General features: G+C 38.2%; 2 protein-coding genes across 4 annotated transcripts in view; one reads left to right on the forward strand and one right to left on the reverse strand.

Moving 5' to 3' along the window:
- The first annotated feature begins 1,260 nt into the window (after positions 1–1,260).
- C6H4orf3 (chromosome 6 C4orf3 homolog) lies at positions 1,261–7,610 on the forward strand. The gene is made up of 2 exons (XM_027543730.1): positions 1,261–1,627; positions 5,010–7,610. Coding segments are annotated over exons 1-2 (207 nt in total). The 5' UTR covers positions 1,261–1,421; the 3' UTR covers positions 5,011–7,610.
- Positions 7,611–9,037: 1,427 nt separating this feature from the next.
- The window catches only part of USP53 (ubiquitin specific peptidase 53), a 57,772-nt gene continuing 46,675 nt past the window's right edge, over positions 9,038–20,134 (reverse strand). For all 3 annotated transcript variants that reach the window (XM_027543720.1, XM_027543722.1, XM_027543721.1), the window contains 2 exons: positions 11,622–11,718; positions 9,038–10,554 (listed from right to left, as the gene is read on the reverse strand). In XM_027543720.1, coding sequence (XP_027399521.1) covers positions 9,564–10,554; positions 11,622–11,718 — 1,088 coding nt within the window. In that variant the 3' untranslated portion in view covers positions 9,038–9,563. The remainder of the gene's footprint in view (positions 10,555–11,621; positions 11,719–20,134) is intronic.

Raw genomic sequence — 20,134 nt, forward strand, 5'->3', positions numbered from 1 at the left:
TTCTCTCCACAGTTACTGACTCAGATTTTTCTTCTAGGGACATTTCAGACAGGGGAACGAAGGAGTTCAGAGTATATCACTCTGGCATACTGAATATTTTGAGTTAAAGACAATGGAGAAAACCTGACGCAAGAAGGGCACTCTGACCTTCCTTGTTCTTCCAGAAAGAGATAAAATTCCCTTGTAAAAGATGCCCTCCCTATACTAGGAGGAAGAACATTTTTTTAATCACCAGAGATGGAAAATTGGACCAAGAAATCCCCAAACAAACCTTGTTAAACTAACCCTTATCTTCCCAGTCATTTCTCCACATTTCTCCTAGCAGAAATCTCGTTGTCTTTTTCCGTTCTAAGCTTTCTTCCCTGGTCACTTCCTCAGGTTGTGATTCTCCTCTGAAAATTTCCATGTTCGTGTTAAAAAAAAGAAAGAGAAAACAAAAACTTCTGTGCTTTTCTCTTGTCAACCTGTCTTATGTCAGTTTAATTCTTAAGTCAACAGGAGAACCAAAGAGCGTAGAAGAGAATTTTTCCTTGTCTACAATGCTAAACCGTTTTCTTTCTGGTAACATTCTAATATCATGGGGGAGTTACACTCCCAGACCCTCGTATTATTTTTAAATTCACTCCTTTGAAATACATACAAAATTCTCACGTTCTGCTCACTGGCCCCATTAGAAACTCACGCTCATACTTAAGATGTCAACCTCATTATAGCCGTTTCAAGAATTAAATAAGTGCAACATGCTAGGAAGTGAAGTGAAGTGGCTCAGTCGTGTCCGACTCTTTGTGACCCCATGGACTGAAGCCTACCGGGCTCCTCCGTCCATGGGATTTTCCAGGCAAGAATACTGGAGTGGGTTGCCATTTCCTTCTCCAGAGGATCTTCCCGACCCAGGGCTCGAACCCGGGTCTCCCATAGTGTAGGCAGACGCTTTACCGTCTGAGCCACAAGAGAAGCCCTGGAAAACGCTAGGAACAGTACAAACCCCATTAGAGGAAGCCCTTTTAAAACCTTGGCATAAGGACGCAAAAGCAATACAGGGATAAGGAGAGGTGACTATGGGCTGTTCCAAGGTGGAATCCATCACCTGTCAGGAACGGGACCTGAGTAACTTCTGGTCCAGCCACCGAGTTATTTCTCCTAGCGAAACCTGAAAAACCAGCTTCCATCCCGGGCGCTGCAGGGCGGGTGGCCTTCTCTGCTTCCGCTGGCGGACGGAAGCTGCGCTCCCTGCCCGCAGTCACGAATGCAGCGGACGGCGCCTGCGCACTGGGAGGGACGGGCCGAGCGCCGTTTCCCAGGCGCGGAAATGCGCATGTGTGTGGGGTTGGCCTCTGTCCACTTTTTCGCAAGCTGAACGCGGAAGTGCGGGATCTGAGGCATTTCAGGTGCTAGGATTCTGGCGCGGCTACTGGTGCGAAATGGAGGTGGACGCGGCCTCAGAAGGTGGTCGGGACGGCCCCCGAGAGCGGCGAGGCTTCGGTGAAGCCGAGAGGCAGCAGCAAAATCACGAAGTGCGGTCTCAGTCCGGGGCTGCCGTGTCTCCCAAACACTCCTATTGGTTGGATCTCTGGCTCTTCATCCTCTTCGACGTGATATGGTTTTTCTTCGTGTATTTTTTGCCATGGTGAGTACTCTGAATGTAACACTGAAGCGGTGAGGGGCTTAGGAACCTTCTCCCCAATTTGGGAAGGTGGGTGGGAAGAGGAAAGGAAATTGTGTTCCGAAAGTCCGGTAAATGGAGGAGTTGGAATGAAGTAAACTAGACTGAAAATGGCTTCCTTGGCACCTCAGTTGAGGGTGTTCAGAGGTATGGAGGCAACTTGACTTCACAATTTTTTTGTTATGTTTTGAAATGAAACCGGCTGGGTTTGAGTTCCTGCACTACCATGAAGAAACTGGGTAAGTTATTTGACTTTTTGGAGCTTTGTAGCTAGTTTCATTTATAGGGACCAATAGTAACCTGGTCATAGGGGGTTGGTGTTTTAGATAAATCGCTAACTTACCTCAAAGCGATATGTTTGCATATTGCTTTGCAGCAGTGAGCACTCAGCTAAAGCTTATTGTTTTTATTTAGTCGCTAAGTCGTGTCCGACTCTTGCTGCCCCATGGACTGTAGCCTGTCAGGCTCCCCTGACAATGGGATTCTCCAGACAAGAATACTGGAGTGGGTTGCCGTTTCCTTCTCCAGAGGATCTTCCCCACGTAGGGATGGAACCCGCATCTCGTGCTTGGCAGGCGAATTCTTTACCCTGAGCCACCTGGGAAGCCCGAAGCTGTTGTTACTATACAACAGTTTGACCATGAGCAGGGTATCTAAAATAGGTCCAAAACTCAGTTCCTAACTTCTTATCCAGTAAGTGTTCCCATTTCAAAAAATGTTAACTTTATCCAATCCTCCTCCCAGAAGCTTGGGACTGTTTTTGACTTACTTTTTTTTTTTTTTTTTAATACACATCCAGGCACTCCAAAACAACAATTGGTAAGTCACAAAATTCCTTAGATACCTCTTGGAAAATCCATGCTCTCCATTTTCATTGCCACTCACTCCGAAAAGACAGTTTTGGCAGAGGGTAAAGGAAGGGAACTTAGACAAGAGGGACACAGGACTGAGATGATAAGGGACAAATTCAGAAGACAAGCCCTGGGCTGGAGGAAAGCAGTGCAGCTCATTTAGTTATTAAACAGCTCTCTTGGACTAAAGAGCTAATTGTTGACTCACTCTAAGTTATTCTCTCAATCTTGTTACTGAATTTGCACTCCCTGAAAGGTAATTGTCTTCTTTTCTCACCCCTAGTCTCCAATGTTGGCCAAGATCTGGGCATAAACTCACTGTACCTGAAGCCCCATTGTCTGTGATTCTTGTATTTCTTGAATGGTATGGCAGAGGGTTCAATGGGACAAATGGGAGATGAGTATTTCTATAAAACCCTCCATTGAGTCACTTGTAAAGGAAAATCTTTCCTCCTGATTTTTGGTGTTACTTCAAATATAGTGATTTTTTTTTTAAATCTAAATTTTCAGCTCTGGGTAGAAAATGGAAGACTTAACAAGGAATCAGTTCAGTTCAGTTGCTCAGTCATGTCTGACTCTTTGCAACCCCATGGACTGCAGCATGCCAGGCCTTCCTGTCCATCACTGACTACCAGAGTTTACTCAAACTCATATCCATTGAGTCGGTGATGCCATCCAACCATCTCATCCTCTGTCATCCCCTTCTCCTCCCACCTTCAATCTTTCCCAGCATCAGAGTCTTCCAGTGAAGTCAGTTCTTTGCATCAGGTGGCCAAAGTATTGGCGTTTCAGCTTCAGCATTAGTCCTTCCAATGAATATTCAGGACTGATTTCCTTTGGGATGGACTGGTTGGATTTCCTTGCAGTCCAAGGGACTCTCAAGAGTCTTCTCCAACACCACAGTTCAAAAGCATCAATTCTTCTACACTCAGCTTTCCTTATAGTCCAACTCTCACACCCATACATGACCACTAGAAAAATCATAGCCTTGACTAGATGGACCTTTGTTGGCAAAGTAATGTCTTTTAATATGCTGTCTAGGTTGGTCATAACTTTTCTTCGAAGGAGCAAGCGTCTTTTAATTTCATGGCTGCAGTCACCATCTGCACTGATTTTGGAGCCCCCCAAAATAAGTGTCTGTCAGTTTCCATTGTTTCCCTGTTTGCCATGAAGTGATGGGACCAGATGCCATGATCTTCGTTTTCTGAATGTTGAGCTTTAAGCCAGCTTTTTCACTCTCCTCTTTCATGTTCATCAAGAGGCTCTTCCGTTCTTCACTTTCTGCCATAAGGGTGGTGTCATTTGCATATCTGAGGTTATTGATATTTCTCCTGGCAATCTTGATTCCAGCTTGTGCTTCTTCCAGCCCAGCATTTCTCATGATGTACTCTGCATAGAAGTTAAATAAGCAGGGTGACAATATACAGCCTTGACGTACTCCTTTTCCTATTTGGAACCAGTCTGTTGTTCCATGTCCAGTTCTAACTGTTGCTTCCTGACCTGCATACAGATTTCTCAAGAGGCAGGTCAGGTGGTCTGGGATTCCCATCTCTTTCAGAATTTTTCACAGTATATTGGGATCCACACAGTCAAAGGCTTTGGCATAGTCAATAAAACAGAAATAGATGTGTTTCTGGAACTCTCTTGCTTTTTTGATGATCCAGTGGATGTTGGCAATTTGATCTCTGGTTCCTCTGCCTTTTCTGAAACCAGCTTGAACATCTGGAAGTTCATGGTTCACGTACTGTTGAAGCCTGGCTTGGAGAATTTTGAGCATTACTTTGCTAGTGTGTGAGATGAGTGCAATTGTGCGGTAGTTTTTGAGGGTATTTTTTGATCTTATCAATATGTAAATCATTTAGGAATAGGCAAACAACTAAGATGATCAAGATTTTCACAAGTTCCCTGGAGAAGGAAATGGCAACCACTCCAGCATTCTTGCCTGGGAAATCCCACGGACAGAGGAGCCTGGCAGGCTATGTAGTCCATGGAGTCACAAAAGAGTGGGACACAAATTAACGACTAAACAACAACAGCACTTATATGTGACATCTTAAAAAACAAAACAAATGAACAAATTGAACAGGAACAGACTCATAGATGCAGAGAACACACTGGTGGTGGCCACAAGAGACAATGGTGATCACTGTGACAGGGTTCAGGGAAAAAGACAAAGACAAAAAGATTCAGGTACAAAATTCCAGTTTAAAATAAATAAGTCATAGGTTATAATGTACAATATTAGGAATGTCGATAATATTTCAGATACTTTGTATGATGACAGATGGTTGCTAGACTTACTGTGGTGTTGAATTTGTAGTGTATATTAATGTGATATTACTATGTTGTAACATGGAACTAGTATGTTAACTATAGTCCAATAAAAATAAAGCATTATTTTATATGCAAAAAAAAAAAGATTTTCAGAAGTTTACATAAGGTATTTAAAGGGGGAAGAAAAAGGAAACATTGTTGACATATATTTGTTTTTCCAGAATGGTTTGCCTGATACCTAAAGAATTCTGGCTACTGGACTGGATTCCTGAAGATGACTGCAGACTTCAACAAAGAAGACGGGGCTGTGCACTAGAAGGATTTCAAACTCTAAGGGACTCTCATTTCATTTTACACATTCTATTGTTATCTGTCGGTGGGGTGGGGTGGGAGAAAGGGTATTAAATGGGTAATGATCTCACCGAGTCCTAGCTTAAGTTCGTAAAACTTGACTTTGATTCTTGTTTTAAAATTTTTTTTCAAATTGTCTGATGGCTTTACAGGGGCTGAATATAAAAAGTATTTTACATGGGATTTATTATAGTCATTAGTAAATAAGTAATGTTTTTCTCTTTAACATTTTAAAGAGTTGGCTAGAGTTTAGTATGATGCAAATAATACAGTAAAATAATGTGAAATATTTAAAAACAGATTATTCAAAAGTAAGGGAAGAACTTGGGGGAAAAAATGAGTAAAAGCTATACAAGAAAGTCCAGGCCCACAATGTATTTGCTGCAAATGCCAGTTTAATTTTTAAGTGGCCCTCTGCTATGGTTGCTAGGTTGGTACAGTTTTAGAGAAAGTATATAGTATCCAGTGGTGAAAGGCTAGAGGGCATGTCATCTTTACCTGGATGCTTCCCCTCAGTTTTAAGCTCTTGAACTCAGTGAAACACAACTATTTGTTTCAAACCTAATTTTTATTAGGTTTGCATTAAGAATGCTTGTAACCAAAACATGTTTATTATAATGTCTGTAACTTTTAATACTTCAGCAAAGTCACCATATTTACTCATTGAGCAAATATTTGAGCACTTACTGTGGGGCAGGTACAGCACTGAACAAAACAAAAATCCTTGCCTTCATGGAGCTTACATTCTTTATCTAAATATGTTAATAATTTTATTTCTAAGAGTGATCAGCTAGTATTTAATCAAAAAGGTCACACTCCCAAAGCAGCAACTATAAGCCCTTTATAAGCTATTCCTATTATATGTATAACAGATATTAGAAATGGGCTCTCCTTGAAATTGGTGATACTTTATATATTGGAATTGCATAAATATTTTTCAGTTCCCTTAGAAACAGGGTGTAGGTCTGGTAAACTGTCCATCCTCTACTTTTTTAGAATGGTGTTTAGGTTAGTGTGACATCTGGGATTGATTTTGGAGGACTTTAGCCTAATGCCGACTATGAGGTTAACAGTTATGCCATGAGAGAACCTAATAAATCTGCCTGAAGAGAACGTTTTAGGCTTGAAGCATCTAGACAAACACAGAACTGGGATTTCATTGAGGTTACCAAGCAGACTGTATGAATAGTTTCTCTGCTGCTTGCTAATAATTTTGTCCAGTAAATGTTTATTATACAGTAAATTAGGTGTGATTTGCTTTCATTTTAACTAATTACTTGTGTGTTAGGTCACACACAAAGATTTATAATCCATACCACCTTTCTGAGCCTAAAATCAGCCTATTACCACAGCTCTTGAATATCTCAATGTCCTATAGATGAAATCATGCCTACCACTGTGCCATCTCAGATAATATAGTGTACTTGTAAGCTTTTGAACTGGGTAAATGAGACATCAGAAACAATTTGGCAAATTTGCTACAGTAAAGACATCAAAAGAATAACATCAAAGTGATTTTAGTCTGATCAATTCCTTTGTAAATATCACAGTTTCATTAAGTGAAATGATTATTTTAACCATTTGAAATCAGTTGGCTAATGAGTAACTGTGGTGAAATCTTTAGAAGTCTGTTAACCTGAAATTTTTAGGATGTAAAGTGCTCCATATACCTAGTCCCTAAATGGCATGGGGATACACTCAGAGGCTACAAGATTATTTACTGAGGGCATTTAATGTAGACGTTATGCTCTAGGGAAAGGGTCACCAAACTACCCACATCTGGCCCACTTGCCTCCACCTGTTAGCTAAGAATGATTTTTACATCTTAAAATGATTGAGAAAAAAACAGAAAGACTATTTCATGAAGTGGAAATGATGTGAAATCCATGCTTCAATGCTGCTAAAGTTTTACTGGAGCAGAGACAAGCCTATTCATTAGCATAGTATGTAAATGTTACATTCTGGCTGTTTTCACACTACCCTGGCAGAACTGAGTGGCTGTTAGGGTCTTAGGGTGCACAAGGCCTAAGTTATTATAATAAGTTATTATACTGAGTCTCTGACTTTAAAGAATGTTTATCAGCTCCTGTGGGAATTCTCCTTTAGACCTCAGTGGAGTTGAACTCTTAAGAGTCTCCTGTGATAAATTTTTTTGATCAGTGATATTCCAAGTTCACCCCTGAACTTTAAATTGACCTACTTTTCCCATAAAATACATAATTCACAGGGATGAGAGAGGAATCAACAGTTCATGAATGCAAAGAAAAGTCCAACCATATTAAAAATCAGTTTACCCCCCTCCAAAATTTTGAACCAGAAGAAACTGACATCACATGAAAATACTCTGAAGTATTTTGAACATTACAGCTGTTGGTTGTGTTATTTTGAATGTTATCATAATCTTACAACCACAAGAAAACATGTATAAAAATAAAGTCACCCAAGAAATAAAAATTTCACATATGAATGATTATTAGTAAATACATATTCTGTCTATATTTGGAGTGTTGTGTCAACAAAAACAAACAGTCGGTTTCTAGTTTGTTAGTACTACAGCATAATGCAGGAGGTTTTAACTGGACAGCAGTACTTTAAAAAGCCCCAGAATCAGACATTTCTGGGTGATGTCTGCAACTCGACTGTGAGTTAAACTTCATACAAATCTATGAGATTGTTGTTAAGTACCAGAAATCAGTTTAAATGTTTCAAATAATACATTTTCAACTGGACATAAAAACAAACTACACAAAGTTTTTGAAAATTATTAAAAATACTTGAAGCTCATTTTTCTAGTATTTTACAATATTATAAAAGCAGTAATTAAATACACTGACATTTCAAGTACAATTTTACAAACTTTACAATATTTACAAACCTTCCATACTAAAAGCTATGTTAAAAAAAGCTTTCTTAAAAGATAAAATTGTACTTAGTTTATATTCAAGTATTTCTACATTAAGAGAATATAAAATAATAATCACCTACTGTTACAGTTAGAAACTTCTCTAGGTGGAAGACAAAATTTGATCAAGATCTGATAACTGGGTTACAGGACTGAGCTTAGACTTGTACAAGCAATTATTTTCTACTTATCTAGAAATATTCAGTTTTAATCATTAACATTTTGGAATACTTTAACAATTTATGGAACTGGTCAAAATATTGAATTTGCTAATTTACAGAATTACTGTGTTTTATATATAAAATTTACCCAAATTCTCAGTTCTCTAGCATGGACAATATAAAACTATTCTAAACCACAATTAGTGTACCAGTTTAGTACAAAATTAAATGACAACTATGAAATAAGGCAATTAAAGTACTTATTTCCACTTGTAATGATAAAAATGGAAAACTTAAAGCCTCCATGAAAGTAGGTGGGGAAAATTATTATTTGTTTAGAGCAGAAAAAAGGGAAGGATACTCAATTTAATGCATATCATTAAAATTAAACCTATATGAAAGGCAAATATTTAATCTGGAAACCCAGAATGATTTTCAAATTCAAGACTGAATATCATTAAAATGGGCTGACAACCTACAAATAAGTACTATTATAGCAGGGAAAATTTAGGCAGTCACAGTGATATTCTTAAAAAAAGGCTTTAGGTTAATTCCTAACACTGGTTACTAGCAGCCCAAAGTAAACCAAACCAAAATAAAAACCTTTCATATTTCATATAAAACTAGAAAAAAAGTAACAAATAAATATACTAAAGTGAAGTATTTTAATTATTTTTAGCTTACATGACTGAAGTAATGTTTATAAATACATACAACAAAGGATATTCTGAAGGTAAAAATTCTAGGAGCAAAATTAAGTCTCTTCCAACCTTGAGAATTTAATTAAAAATTGCTTTATCATTAAGGCTTTTTTCTTGAAATGCTATCAATTTCATGGGTTGATTTTTTTTTTTTTTTTTTTTAAGACACTTAAGGAATCATAGGTAGTAGACTATCACAGAAGTCAAAAGCAAATGGTGAAGCCCTCTTTTGGCTACCCATTAGAAAGTGCTTCCTCACAAAGCAACTACTACTTGGACTATGCAAACTACCTGCCATCTGCTATCTTTCAGTTAGCACAGTTAACCAGTCTACATATATGAGAACTGCTTAGTTTAATACTTATGGGTCTACCAGTCAAAAAATAAAGGGTCAAATTACATTTTTACTCAACTGCAGTGTGTGAAAAATGACTTTCTGGACACACCCTGATTTTCTATTTTTTGAGGCATGCCAAGGCTAGTCAGAGAGAATTTCCAAAATACCTAATAAGTTGATTTTCACAAGATAAAAAGATCTGTATAGAAAGTTAAAGTGATTATTGACTAACAATGCCATGGTTTTAATTTCATATAGCACTAGGTTTGGTCAGTTGATTCTTAAATGGTCTATGAGAAGTAAAAGCCCATCGGAGTCATCATTTATCTATTACAGTAAATACCAGGTTTATGTTTTTGCTCAGAAGGGCAGTTTGAACCACAACTACTATGTAACACAGGTCCTAGCTCTCTTTCATTCTGAGACAGTGAATTATCATTACAAAAGCCACTGTTCTCTGGAAAGCAAAGCTTGGGCCTCTGATGGTATTTCAGTCTATATGTATCAGTCATGCAGTTATCAACCGAAAAATAGGTAGTTAATGAAACTGTCTCATTTGGACATGTAGAACTAGAGTCTGTTTCTGGCTGGCAGAAAGCACCAACAGCTCTACCTGAGTCTGCCTGAAAATCTTTAGTTGCAGAACTGGATGGAGTGTTTGATGTGTTGCTGACATACTCTTTTGCTTGAAATGTATCCTTAAATCTTTCATCGTTCACATACAGACTCATGTCTACACCTAGCTCTGAGGCTGTACTTAGACTGTGCTTCAGAAGACTAGAAGAGTTCGTCTTAAACGTCTCTGTTACTTTGACATCAGGAGTAGAGTCATTTTTCTCTGACTGTGGCACACTGGTCATAGCATATTTCTTTGGTGGCAGAGGGGGTGGTGCATTCTGGCAAACAAGTTTCAGCATCTGACAGCCGTCAGATCTACAGGTTGACTGAACCAGATGTTCCCTGGGTAGAGAGTTCTCAGAGTAATATCGTTCCATCATGTTTTGCTGCTGGATGAGGGGAGCAGTTTCTGGCTTTGACCCCACAGTTCTCATGTGTGAAGACCATGATGAAGATGGTGAGACTGTTTCATTACTGTTCACTCTCTTTCCAGAACCAGAGTTATCATCAGTGTGAAAAAGCAAACCTGTTTTCTCAGACTTTTCTTTATTAAGCCACTCAGAAAACTTGGGTTCACTTGATTTTTCAAGTTTCTGTTCATCTGACTGGTGGGTATGCTCTCTGACTGTGTGGTCCTTGAGTATTTCTGGATTGGATGAAGGGAGTGTCTTTCCATTGGTTTCATGTATATGTGACCTGAAAAATAAAAACAAAGCTAAAACACCATACACAAATATGCAAAACTGGAGGGAAAAGAAAAACACTTGTCCCATTGTTTAACTTCCCAATATAGTGTTTATGTTATTGGTATAACAACAGAAATGGGAACCATTAACAATTACAGCCATTAACAATTTACACTCTCTGAATCCAAAACCTTTATCCTAGAATACATAAATGTTTACCAGAAATACCATTACCAATATCAGATTTGTAATAATTAGAAGTGTAATTTTTTAAAAAAGCAAATTTCCAGGAAATCCCTGGTGGGCCAGTGCTTATGACTGTGCTTTCATGCCTGGGCCTGGGATTCAATCCCGGGTTGGGGAACTAAGATCCCACAAACTGTGTAGTATGACCCCCTCCAAAAAGTTTCAACTTACAAACACTTAAATTACATTTATTGTTATAAATAATAGCATAGACTTAAGGAAACTGTTATTAGCAAATAATTCCAATACTCTAAAACACTTCCCAACCAACATTACAATGTTTATAGCAATAAAAGTACTTTTATTTATAATGCCATAAGGATAGGATACTAATTGAAAATAATCAGACTATTTTTACTTAATAATATCCAAGATGAACAGAAATAGTATCACATTACAAATTATTTATCTTCATGTGATTAAATTATTTTCTCCTGTGACTTGCATGGAATTCAATTACAGTACAAAGATGAAAGGAGTTGAGGCTCTGCCAAGTAGATTACTGAAAACTTGGCTCCATTGGCTTGGGGCAAATTACTTAATCTAAACCCCAAATTTTCTCTTTTGTAAAATACCATCTACCTCAAAAGAATGCTGTGAGGATTAAAACAAACAATCATAAATTGTACAAGGAACTTTGTACGTTCCCCCATCATTAAGGTCTACATCCTTTTAATGATCCCCAATAAAATATGCATTATAACACTCTAGACCCATGGCTATCAGGTAAGTATGTATGCCTATCAGGTAGCTAAGAACGCCTTTCTGATAAAGAATTCCTATTATACATGCATTTAGAAGATTCTAGTATTTCCAAACAGCTATGATTACCTTTTTATCAAAGGATTTTTTATTTGTAGATGTGATTCTGGGTGGAACTCATGAGCTTTAGAGGCTACATCTAAGTTCTTGAGTTCTCTTTTAAAGCCTGAGGAGGAAAATGAGAAAAACAAAATTATGTAAGTGATCATTCAGAATTTACTCCATCTATAAGTGAAGTGAAAGCTGCTCAGTCGTGTCCGACTCTGCAACCCCATGGCCTCATGGACTATAGAGTCCATGGGATTCTCCAGGGCAGAATACTGGAGTGGGTAGCCTTTCCCTTCTCCAGGGGATCTTCCCAACCCAGGGATCGAACCCAGGTCTCCTGCATTGCAGGAGGATTCTTTACCAGCTGAGCCACAAGGGAAGCCCAAGAACACTGGAGTGGGTAGCCTATCCCTTCTCCAGCAGATATTCCTGACCCAGGAATCAATACTTCTCCATAATTTACATAAGGTTTTCTATATAACGGGTAATTCTCTTCCAAATTAACAGAAAAAAAAAATAGTTATTCAAGCCTTTGCTCAAATAATACCTTTTCCGAACCCTTTATACAAAATTAATGGTTCTTTCCTCAATTTATTACACATGAAAATGTCAGCAATGCCCCAAAAGTGTTATTCTTGATGGGTCATGTGAACTGTGTTTCCCATTTACTCTTAACTGATGAATGGGTGGGAAGATCCTACATTTGAAAATAGATGCCTTGAGTTGCCTGCCAATCAATGCAGGAGACGTAAGAGAACTAGGATTCAATCCCTGAGTGGGGAAGACCCCCTGGAGGAGGGCATGGCAACCCGCTCCAGTATTCTTGCCTGGAGAATCCCATGGACAGAGGAGCCTGGCGGGCAACTGTCCATGGGATCGAAAAGAGTCGGACACAACTGAAGTGACTTAGCACAGGCTCACAACTTAAGTTCAAGTTTGGACTCAGTGTTTACTGGATGGTTACTTTATATTAAAACCAACTTTAAAAACTTACACCACCTTACAGTCTAGGTTTCTTCCTTTACCTAATGAGATACTACTATCTATTTTACCCGCCTCACAGGAATATTAGGAACATCAGCCGGATTAAAATGAGGGTATTACGATAACATGTAAAATGTCATTCCACCATGAACTAGCTACCATTTATTGACTGCTTACTCAAGTTTTAAGAAGTTGATAATAGTTATTTCACTTAATCTTTACAGTTGAAAAGCATTTTTACTTGAAAAGACAATGGACCAACTTCAGTTATTCAGAATTGAGTATCTGACATACATTTTCTTGAAAATGAAAGAAGTGAACCTGTCATTTCAGGAAAACAACTGGCAGTATTTATTGCCAATGATAAAATTCAAGCTTTTGGATGAAAGTAAGGGTTTTGGAAAACCTGTATTTACCACTATGAGTTTTATAGTTTTCCAATAATTAATATTTTTGCTGATATCTGTGGTAATGTTTAAAAATGTGTTCTTTAAAAAGATATATACAGAAATGTAACAACATTTGGAAGACTTGCATAATTTAGCAATCTAAGCCTCTCTCTTTGACAGCTACTTTATGACTAAAAAGAAGTAGTATCAGAAAGAATCTTAACTATTTTTCATTCTTTAAAGTCTGAGAAATTTCTAAGTTGAAGTTATAATTTCCCATCCACTGTGATTTTAACTACAGAATGTTTATTTACTTCTTAACTTATCTGTAACTTAAAGTTTAATATTCACAAATACAAAAAGAATTAAATACTTAATTCTCAAAGTATCCACACAATGGGCAGCAGGAGGCAGCAGAGGTTTTATAAATATGCTTGAAATTTTAATATCACTGGCAGGCATTCAACCAAGTGGTCTGACTTCAGAATTCCAACTAACTTAAAAATAGATGTGTTATTTTTCTCTTCTGCTGACACAGACATCCATGTGTCTTTACCGAGAATTTCGGCTCCAGGTTCTTTGCAAATCTAAGAGTTGGATTTTAACACTTGGCAAAGCAGCTACTTCAACATCAACACAAGGAGCTTTAATTAATAATGCTAATTTTGGTACTGTATACAAACAAACCTAAAGCCCAACAGTCAAGAAATCAAAATATATTTACTTTATTTGAAAAGGTAACCTAGGTTTAAAACAGACTTACATAACAAGAAAACCAAACTGCTATTCTAGACACTATCCTCACTCTTGTTGTATACAAAGATTTCAGACTAAAAAAATAATATTGCAACTACAAAGCCTAGAAATCCAAGAACAATAACCTAATCAATGATCTGATTTACAATAAAAAGACATTTAACATTTGAATACTTTAGGGAAAAAAAAAATCACAAAACTTTAACTGTATAAATATTTCTGGCTAAACTTACTACATGCCAAAAGGAACAGATACTTTAGTATGTAGTAATCTACTCTATCAGATACCAAATTTGGGGATGATACGAAATAAAAAGCAACGAGCCTTCTTTTCTTACTGGTATTTTACTTTAAAGAAAGAGCAAATAATGCTATTTTGCTACAAATTAAATTTCAACACAAAGTTTATGGTTTTTAAAAATATGTAAATATTTGATGATGCTAGGCCACAGCAACTACTTCTCAATGGTTGGTGAAGCTCTTTCTTTATTTAGAGAAAATAAACTTAGTATGCATAGAGACAAAATCAAATGTTAAAAGTACCTCTAAAGTATATTCTTTAGATATACTTTCTAATGTATTTATTTTAAATGAATATACTCTGAAGTTTGCAAAAAAATCTTAGAGAAAAAAATCAAACTTATGTATACAAATATACTTTTTGATTAAAATATTTTTTCATTTACTAAGTTTAGGATTTAATAACATTAAGGATAGTGTATTTCACTTAGCACATGGAGGTACAGATTTTTTTATAATAAGAATTAAGGAGATTAACAGATTTTTTTTGACCACTGATTAACTCCTTTCACTCTTTCTTGTCCTTTGCAAGATCAAGACTCTCAGCTTGCACCAACCCTGACTTTTATGATTAACTGAGGTTAAGTTCTAGACTCCAAAGTAAATGGCAAAAGTTTTTGAAAGGCCTATGTGATTAGTTACTTACAATCTGTAAATGTCTTAGCAAACATTTATTTCAGTAGATAACCTTACTCCACAGAGAAAAGAGTCCATTAGGTGTGAACTTCAAAGGATTCATCTAACATACGTACTGAATGGTACCCACACTCACCTTTCTCTCTCCCATTACAGAAAAACTACCACTCCTTTCATGCAAAGCCTTCCCTATTCCACTTTCACTCTACTTCCAGAGATCTCATTCCATTAATTACTGTTCTGTCCTACTCTTAATTTTCACACCTTTCTCCTCCTCTGTACAACATCAGTCCCTTACCTTCTGTAACATAAATGCAAAATAAGTGCTCGGTTTCATTTTTCTCCTTTAGTTTCCCTGGTGGCTCAGCTGGTAAAGAATCCACCTGCAATGCAGGAGACCTGGGTTCGATCCCTGGGTTGGGAAGATTTCCTGGATCAGGGAACAAATCCACTCCAGTATTCTGCCCTGGAGAATTCCATGGACCGTATAGTCCATGGGGAGGCAAAGAGTCGGACACGACTGAGAGACTTTCACTTCACTTCGTTTCTTTACTATTCACAGCAAGGATTTTGACAGACACATGCATTTATTTACTGCTTTTTTATTCACTTTTTATTTTACTGTAATCTTTTCTGAAAAACTTTTAGTTGGAAGATAACTTCAAAAAGTTCAGAAAAGCTGAAAGACTAAAACTACTACAAAGAATACCTACCTGTATATCCTTTACCCAGACTCACCTATTATTATCATTTTACCTTTTTTTTTTCCCCTGAACCATTTGAAAATAAGTTACAAACATCATGGCCCCTTACTTCTAAACAGTTGGTTCTATTCTAACGTGTCTCTACCACTGCTTTCACTAGGTCACTAATGCCTTCAGATCAGATCAGATCAGATCAGTTGCTGAGTTGTGTCCGACTCTTTGCTACCCCATGAATCGCAGCACGCCAGGCCTCCCTGTCTATCACCAACTCCCGGAGTTCACTCAGACTCACGTCCATCGAGTCAGTGATGCCATTCGAGCCATCTCATCCTCTGTCGTCCCCTTCTCCTCTTGCCCCCAATCCCTCCCAGCAGCAGAGTCTTTTCCAATGAGTCAACTCTTCACATGAGGTGGCCAAAGTACTGGACTTTCAGCTTTAGCATCATTCCTTCCAAAGAAATCCCAGGGCTGATCTCCTTCAGAATGGACTGGTTGGATCTCCTTGCAGTCCAAGGGACTCTCAAAAGTCTTCTCCAACACCACAGTTCAAAAGCATCAATTCTTCGGCACTCAGCCTTCTTCACAGTCCAAGTCTCACATCCATACATGACCACAGGAAAAAACCATAGCCTTGACTAGACAAACCTTTGTTGGCAAAGTAATGTCTCTGCTTTTGAGTATGCTATCTAGGTTGGTCATAACTTTGCTTCCAAGGAGTAAGCGTCTTTTAATTTCATGGCTGCAGTCACGATCTGCAGTGATTTTGGAGCCCAGAAAAATAAAGTCTGACACTGTTTCCACTGTTTCCCCATTTATTTGCCATGAAGTGATGGGACCGGATGCCATGATCTTCGTTTTCTGAATACTGAGCTTTAAGCCAACTTTTTCACTCTCCACTTTCACTTTCATCAAGAGGCTTTTGAGTTCGTCTTTAATTTCTGCCATAAGGGTGGTGTCATATGCATATCTGAGGTTATTGATATTTCTCCCGGCAATCTTGATTTCAGCTTGTGCTTCTTCCAGCCCAGCATTTCTCATGATGTACTCTGCATAGAAGTTAAATAAGCAGGGTGACAATATACAGCCTTGACGTACTCCTTTTCCTATTTGGAACCAGTCTGTTGTTCCCTGTCCAGTTCTAACTGTTGCTTCCTAACCTGCATACAAATTTCTCAAGAGGCAGATCAGGTGGTCTGGTATTCCCATCTCTTTCAGAATTTTCCAGTTTATTGTGATCCACACAGTCAAAGGCTTTGGCATAGTCAATAAAACAGAAACAGATGTTTTTCTGGAACTCTCTTGCTTTTTCAATGATCCAGCGGATGTTGGCAATTTGATCTCTGGTTCCTCTGCCTTTTCTAAAACCAGCTTGAACATCAGCAAGTTCACGGTTCACATATTGCTGAAGCCTGGCTTGGAGAATTTTGAGCATTACTTTGCTAGTGTGTGAGATGAATGCAATTGTGCAGTAGTTTGAGCATTCTTTGGCATTGCCTTTCTTTGGGATTGGAATGAAAACTGACCTTTTCCAGTCCTGTGGCCACTGCTGAGTTTTCCAAATTTGCTGGCATATTGAGTGCAGCACTTTCACAGCATCATCTTTCAGGATTTGAAATAGCTCAACTGGAATTCTATCACCTCCACTAGCTTTGTTCGCAGTGATGCTTTCTAAGGCCCACTTGACTTCACATTCCAGGATGTCTGGCTCTAGGTCAGTGATCACACAATCATGATTATCTGGGTCGTGAAGATCTTTTTTGTATAGTTCTTCTGTGTATTCTTGCCATCTCTTCTTAATATCTTCTGCTTCTGTTAGGTCCATACCATTTCTGTCCTTTATCGAGCCCATCTTTGCATGAAATGTTCCTTTGGTATCTCTGATTTTCTTGAAGAGATCTCTAGTCTTTCCCATTCTGTGTTTTCCTCTATTTCTTTGCATCAATCGCTGAAGAAGGCTTTCTTATCTCTTCTTGCTATTCTTTGGAACTGCTAAATCAAACCAGCAGTTTTTAATCCTTATTCTGCTCTACCTGCGCCCATTTTTCTTCTTGAAGCTCCCCATTTCCCTAGTTTCTGTGCGATAATTTCCTCAGCTGTATTTTCTCATACTTTCCAGTTACTACTCATTCTTTTCCAAAGTTGCTCCTTCGCTCTACCTTAGCTCATCTCTTCTAGTCAACAAACCCCATGTTCCTTCATCTACCTTCTGCCCTGACATCTCATGTTTTCCTGAGTGATGTTGTTCACGTCTCTGGCATTCAATTCTGATATATGTTGATGGCTACCAATACATAATGTTTCCTGCATTTCAGACATTTGTAACTGTCTAATAAATCTGTTTACCTAAAATGACAAACCAAGCAAATCCAAAACTAAATCTGACATCCCCACTCGATGCCAAAATATGAGGGCTTCCCAGGTGGCCCAGTGGTAAAGAATTTGCCTGCCAGTGGAGGAGATGTAAGAGACACAAGTGCGATCCCTGGGTCGGGAAGATTCCCGGAGGAGGAAATAGCAACTCACTCCAGTATTCCTGCCTGAAAAATCCCATGGATAGAGAAGCCTGGTGAGCTACAGTCCATGCAGTCACAAAGAGTCAGACACAACTGAGCGACCAAGCACTCTCACCCCCCAAATCTGTCTCTTCTTCCTATATTCCTCCAATTGGTAAATGGTGAATCCACTTACGTAAGACCCAAATACGGCTACTCCTAACTTCCTACTTTTCCTGTACTGTGTACATCTGTCATAGAACCTGACTCCACTGTCCACATATTCTTATAATCTCTGAAATCTTCTTTCTTGACATAGATATAGCCTTAGTTTATGCACTCATCTTTTCTCCCCTAAGTTATTAAACTCTGTATCTAATTTTTCTCCCACTGCTCTAAATTCATCCTCTACACAACCACTAAAAAGTCTTTTCTAAAATGCAATTGGAGTATACTACTCTCCTTGTCCTTTGGTGCCTTTCCACTTCTTAGGATTTAAAAATAGCATAAAAGTTTCATCATGATTTGGCTTCTCTCTAGCCTCTATCCATCATCTCAGAATTTCCATGGATGCATTCCAGCCTTGTATATAACAAGTTACCTGTATTCGTCTAATATGTGGTATCTTCTCCTGACCATGTACTTTTGAACATGTCATTTCTTCTGTTTTAAATGCAATTTAAGTGATTTTAAATTATCCCCATTAGTGACCCATTTTCAATACAGGAGCTAAAATAATCTAAATGGCATTGTGGAATTTCAACAATGTTTTCAAATAATAGCTGTAGGCAATATAAGTATTTTTTCTATTTGCAACAGAACCCATAAATATAACAGGCTATGTAGTATCTCTATCAGTGAAAAATTATTAGTGAAATAACCACAATGGCCCTACTTTAGATTTTAAGTTCTCTACCAGTACCTAAACTTATACAGACTAATATTAAAAGCTGACTTAAATGTCAAACAGAATATAGAAATTAAAAATTTTTTTCTAAGGTTCTTTAACTTCGTCAAAGTCTTTTATCCATGGATAGAAAGTGATTCTTCAGGTCAATAATGTACGTGTGTCCCATTTTATAAATAAGAAATAGGAGAAATCCAAGAAAATGATACCATGCCACAAAAAATTAAATTGTGCTTGACTGGGGAAAAAAAAAATCCACACAGGGCAACCTTTTAGCTTAGGAAATAAACTGCTATACCCACTTTAACATGTTCTCAATCAACGACAAGGGGAGGGGAATACACATATGGATACCATAAGGTATGTACTTTAATAAAGGTTCCCTAAGCAAAGACTGGGCTTCCCAGATGGTGCTAGTGGTTAAAAAAAAAAAAAAAAAAAAAGCCTGCCAATGCAGGAGTCTTAAGAAATGCGGATTTAATCTCTGGGTCTGGAAGATCCCCTGGAGGAGGGCCTGTAAACCCACTCGAGTATTCTCTCCTGGAGAATCCCATGGACAGTGGAGCCTGGTGGGCTACAGTCCATTGGGTCACAAAGAGTCAGACATGACTGAAGTGACTTAGCATGCATGCACACAAGCAAAAACTAGCTTAAAGAACTCTTAAAGGTTTTGAAGTTTATTAAAATAGAAAATACCAAGTACTGGTGAGGAGGTGGAGAACCTGGAACTTTTGCGCAATACTGGTGGAAATGTTAAAATGCTGCAGCTGCTATGGAAAATAATGTAGTGGTTCCTCAAAACGTTAAACATAAAATCGCCAAAGGATCCAGCAATTGCACTTCTGGGTATATATTGAAAAGAACTGAAAGCAGGGATTTCAGGTATCTATATAAATAGGAGCATTTCATACAATACCCAAAAGGCAGAACCAACCCAGATGTGGACAAACAAAATGTGTTACGTCATATAATATAATGTTAGCCTAAAAAAGGAGTGGGATTCTGATACATGGAGGAACTCTGAAGACACTGTGCTAAACAAAATAGTGAAAGTGAAAGTCGCGTCTGACTCTTTGCAACCCCATGGCCTGTATAGTCCCTGGAATTCTCCAGGCCAGAATACTGGAGTGGGTAGCTATTTCCTTCTCCAGCGGATCTTCCCAACCCAGGGATTGAACCCAGGTCTCCTGCATTGCAGGCGGATTCTTTACCAGCTGAGCTACAAGGGAAGCTCAAGAATACTGGAGTGGGTAGCCTATTCCTTCTCCAGGGGATCTTCCCAACCCAGGAACTGAACTGGCGTCTCCTGCATTGCAGGCAGATTCTTTACCAGCTGAGCTACAAGGGAAGCTCAAGAATACTGGAG

This window comes from Bos indicus x Bos taurus, chromosome 6, assembly GCF_003369695.1.
Source record: "Bos indicus x Bos taurus breed Angus x Brahman F1 hybrid chromosome 6, Bos_hybrid_MaternalHap_v2.0, whole genome shotgun sequence".
Lineage (NCBI taxonomy): Eukaryota > Metazoa > Chordata > Mammalia > Artiodactyla > Bovidae > Bos > Bos indicus x Bos taurus.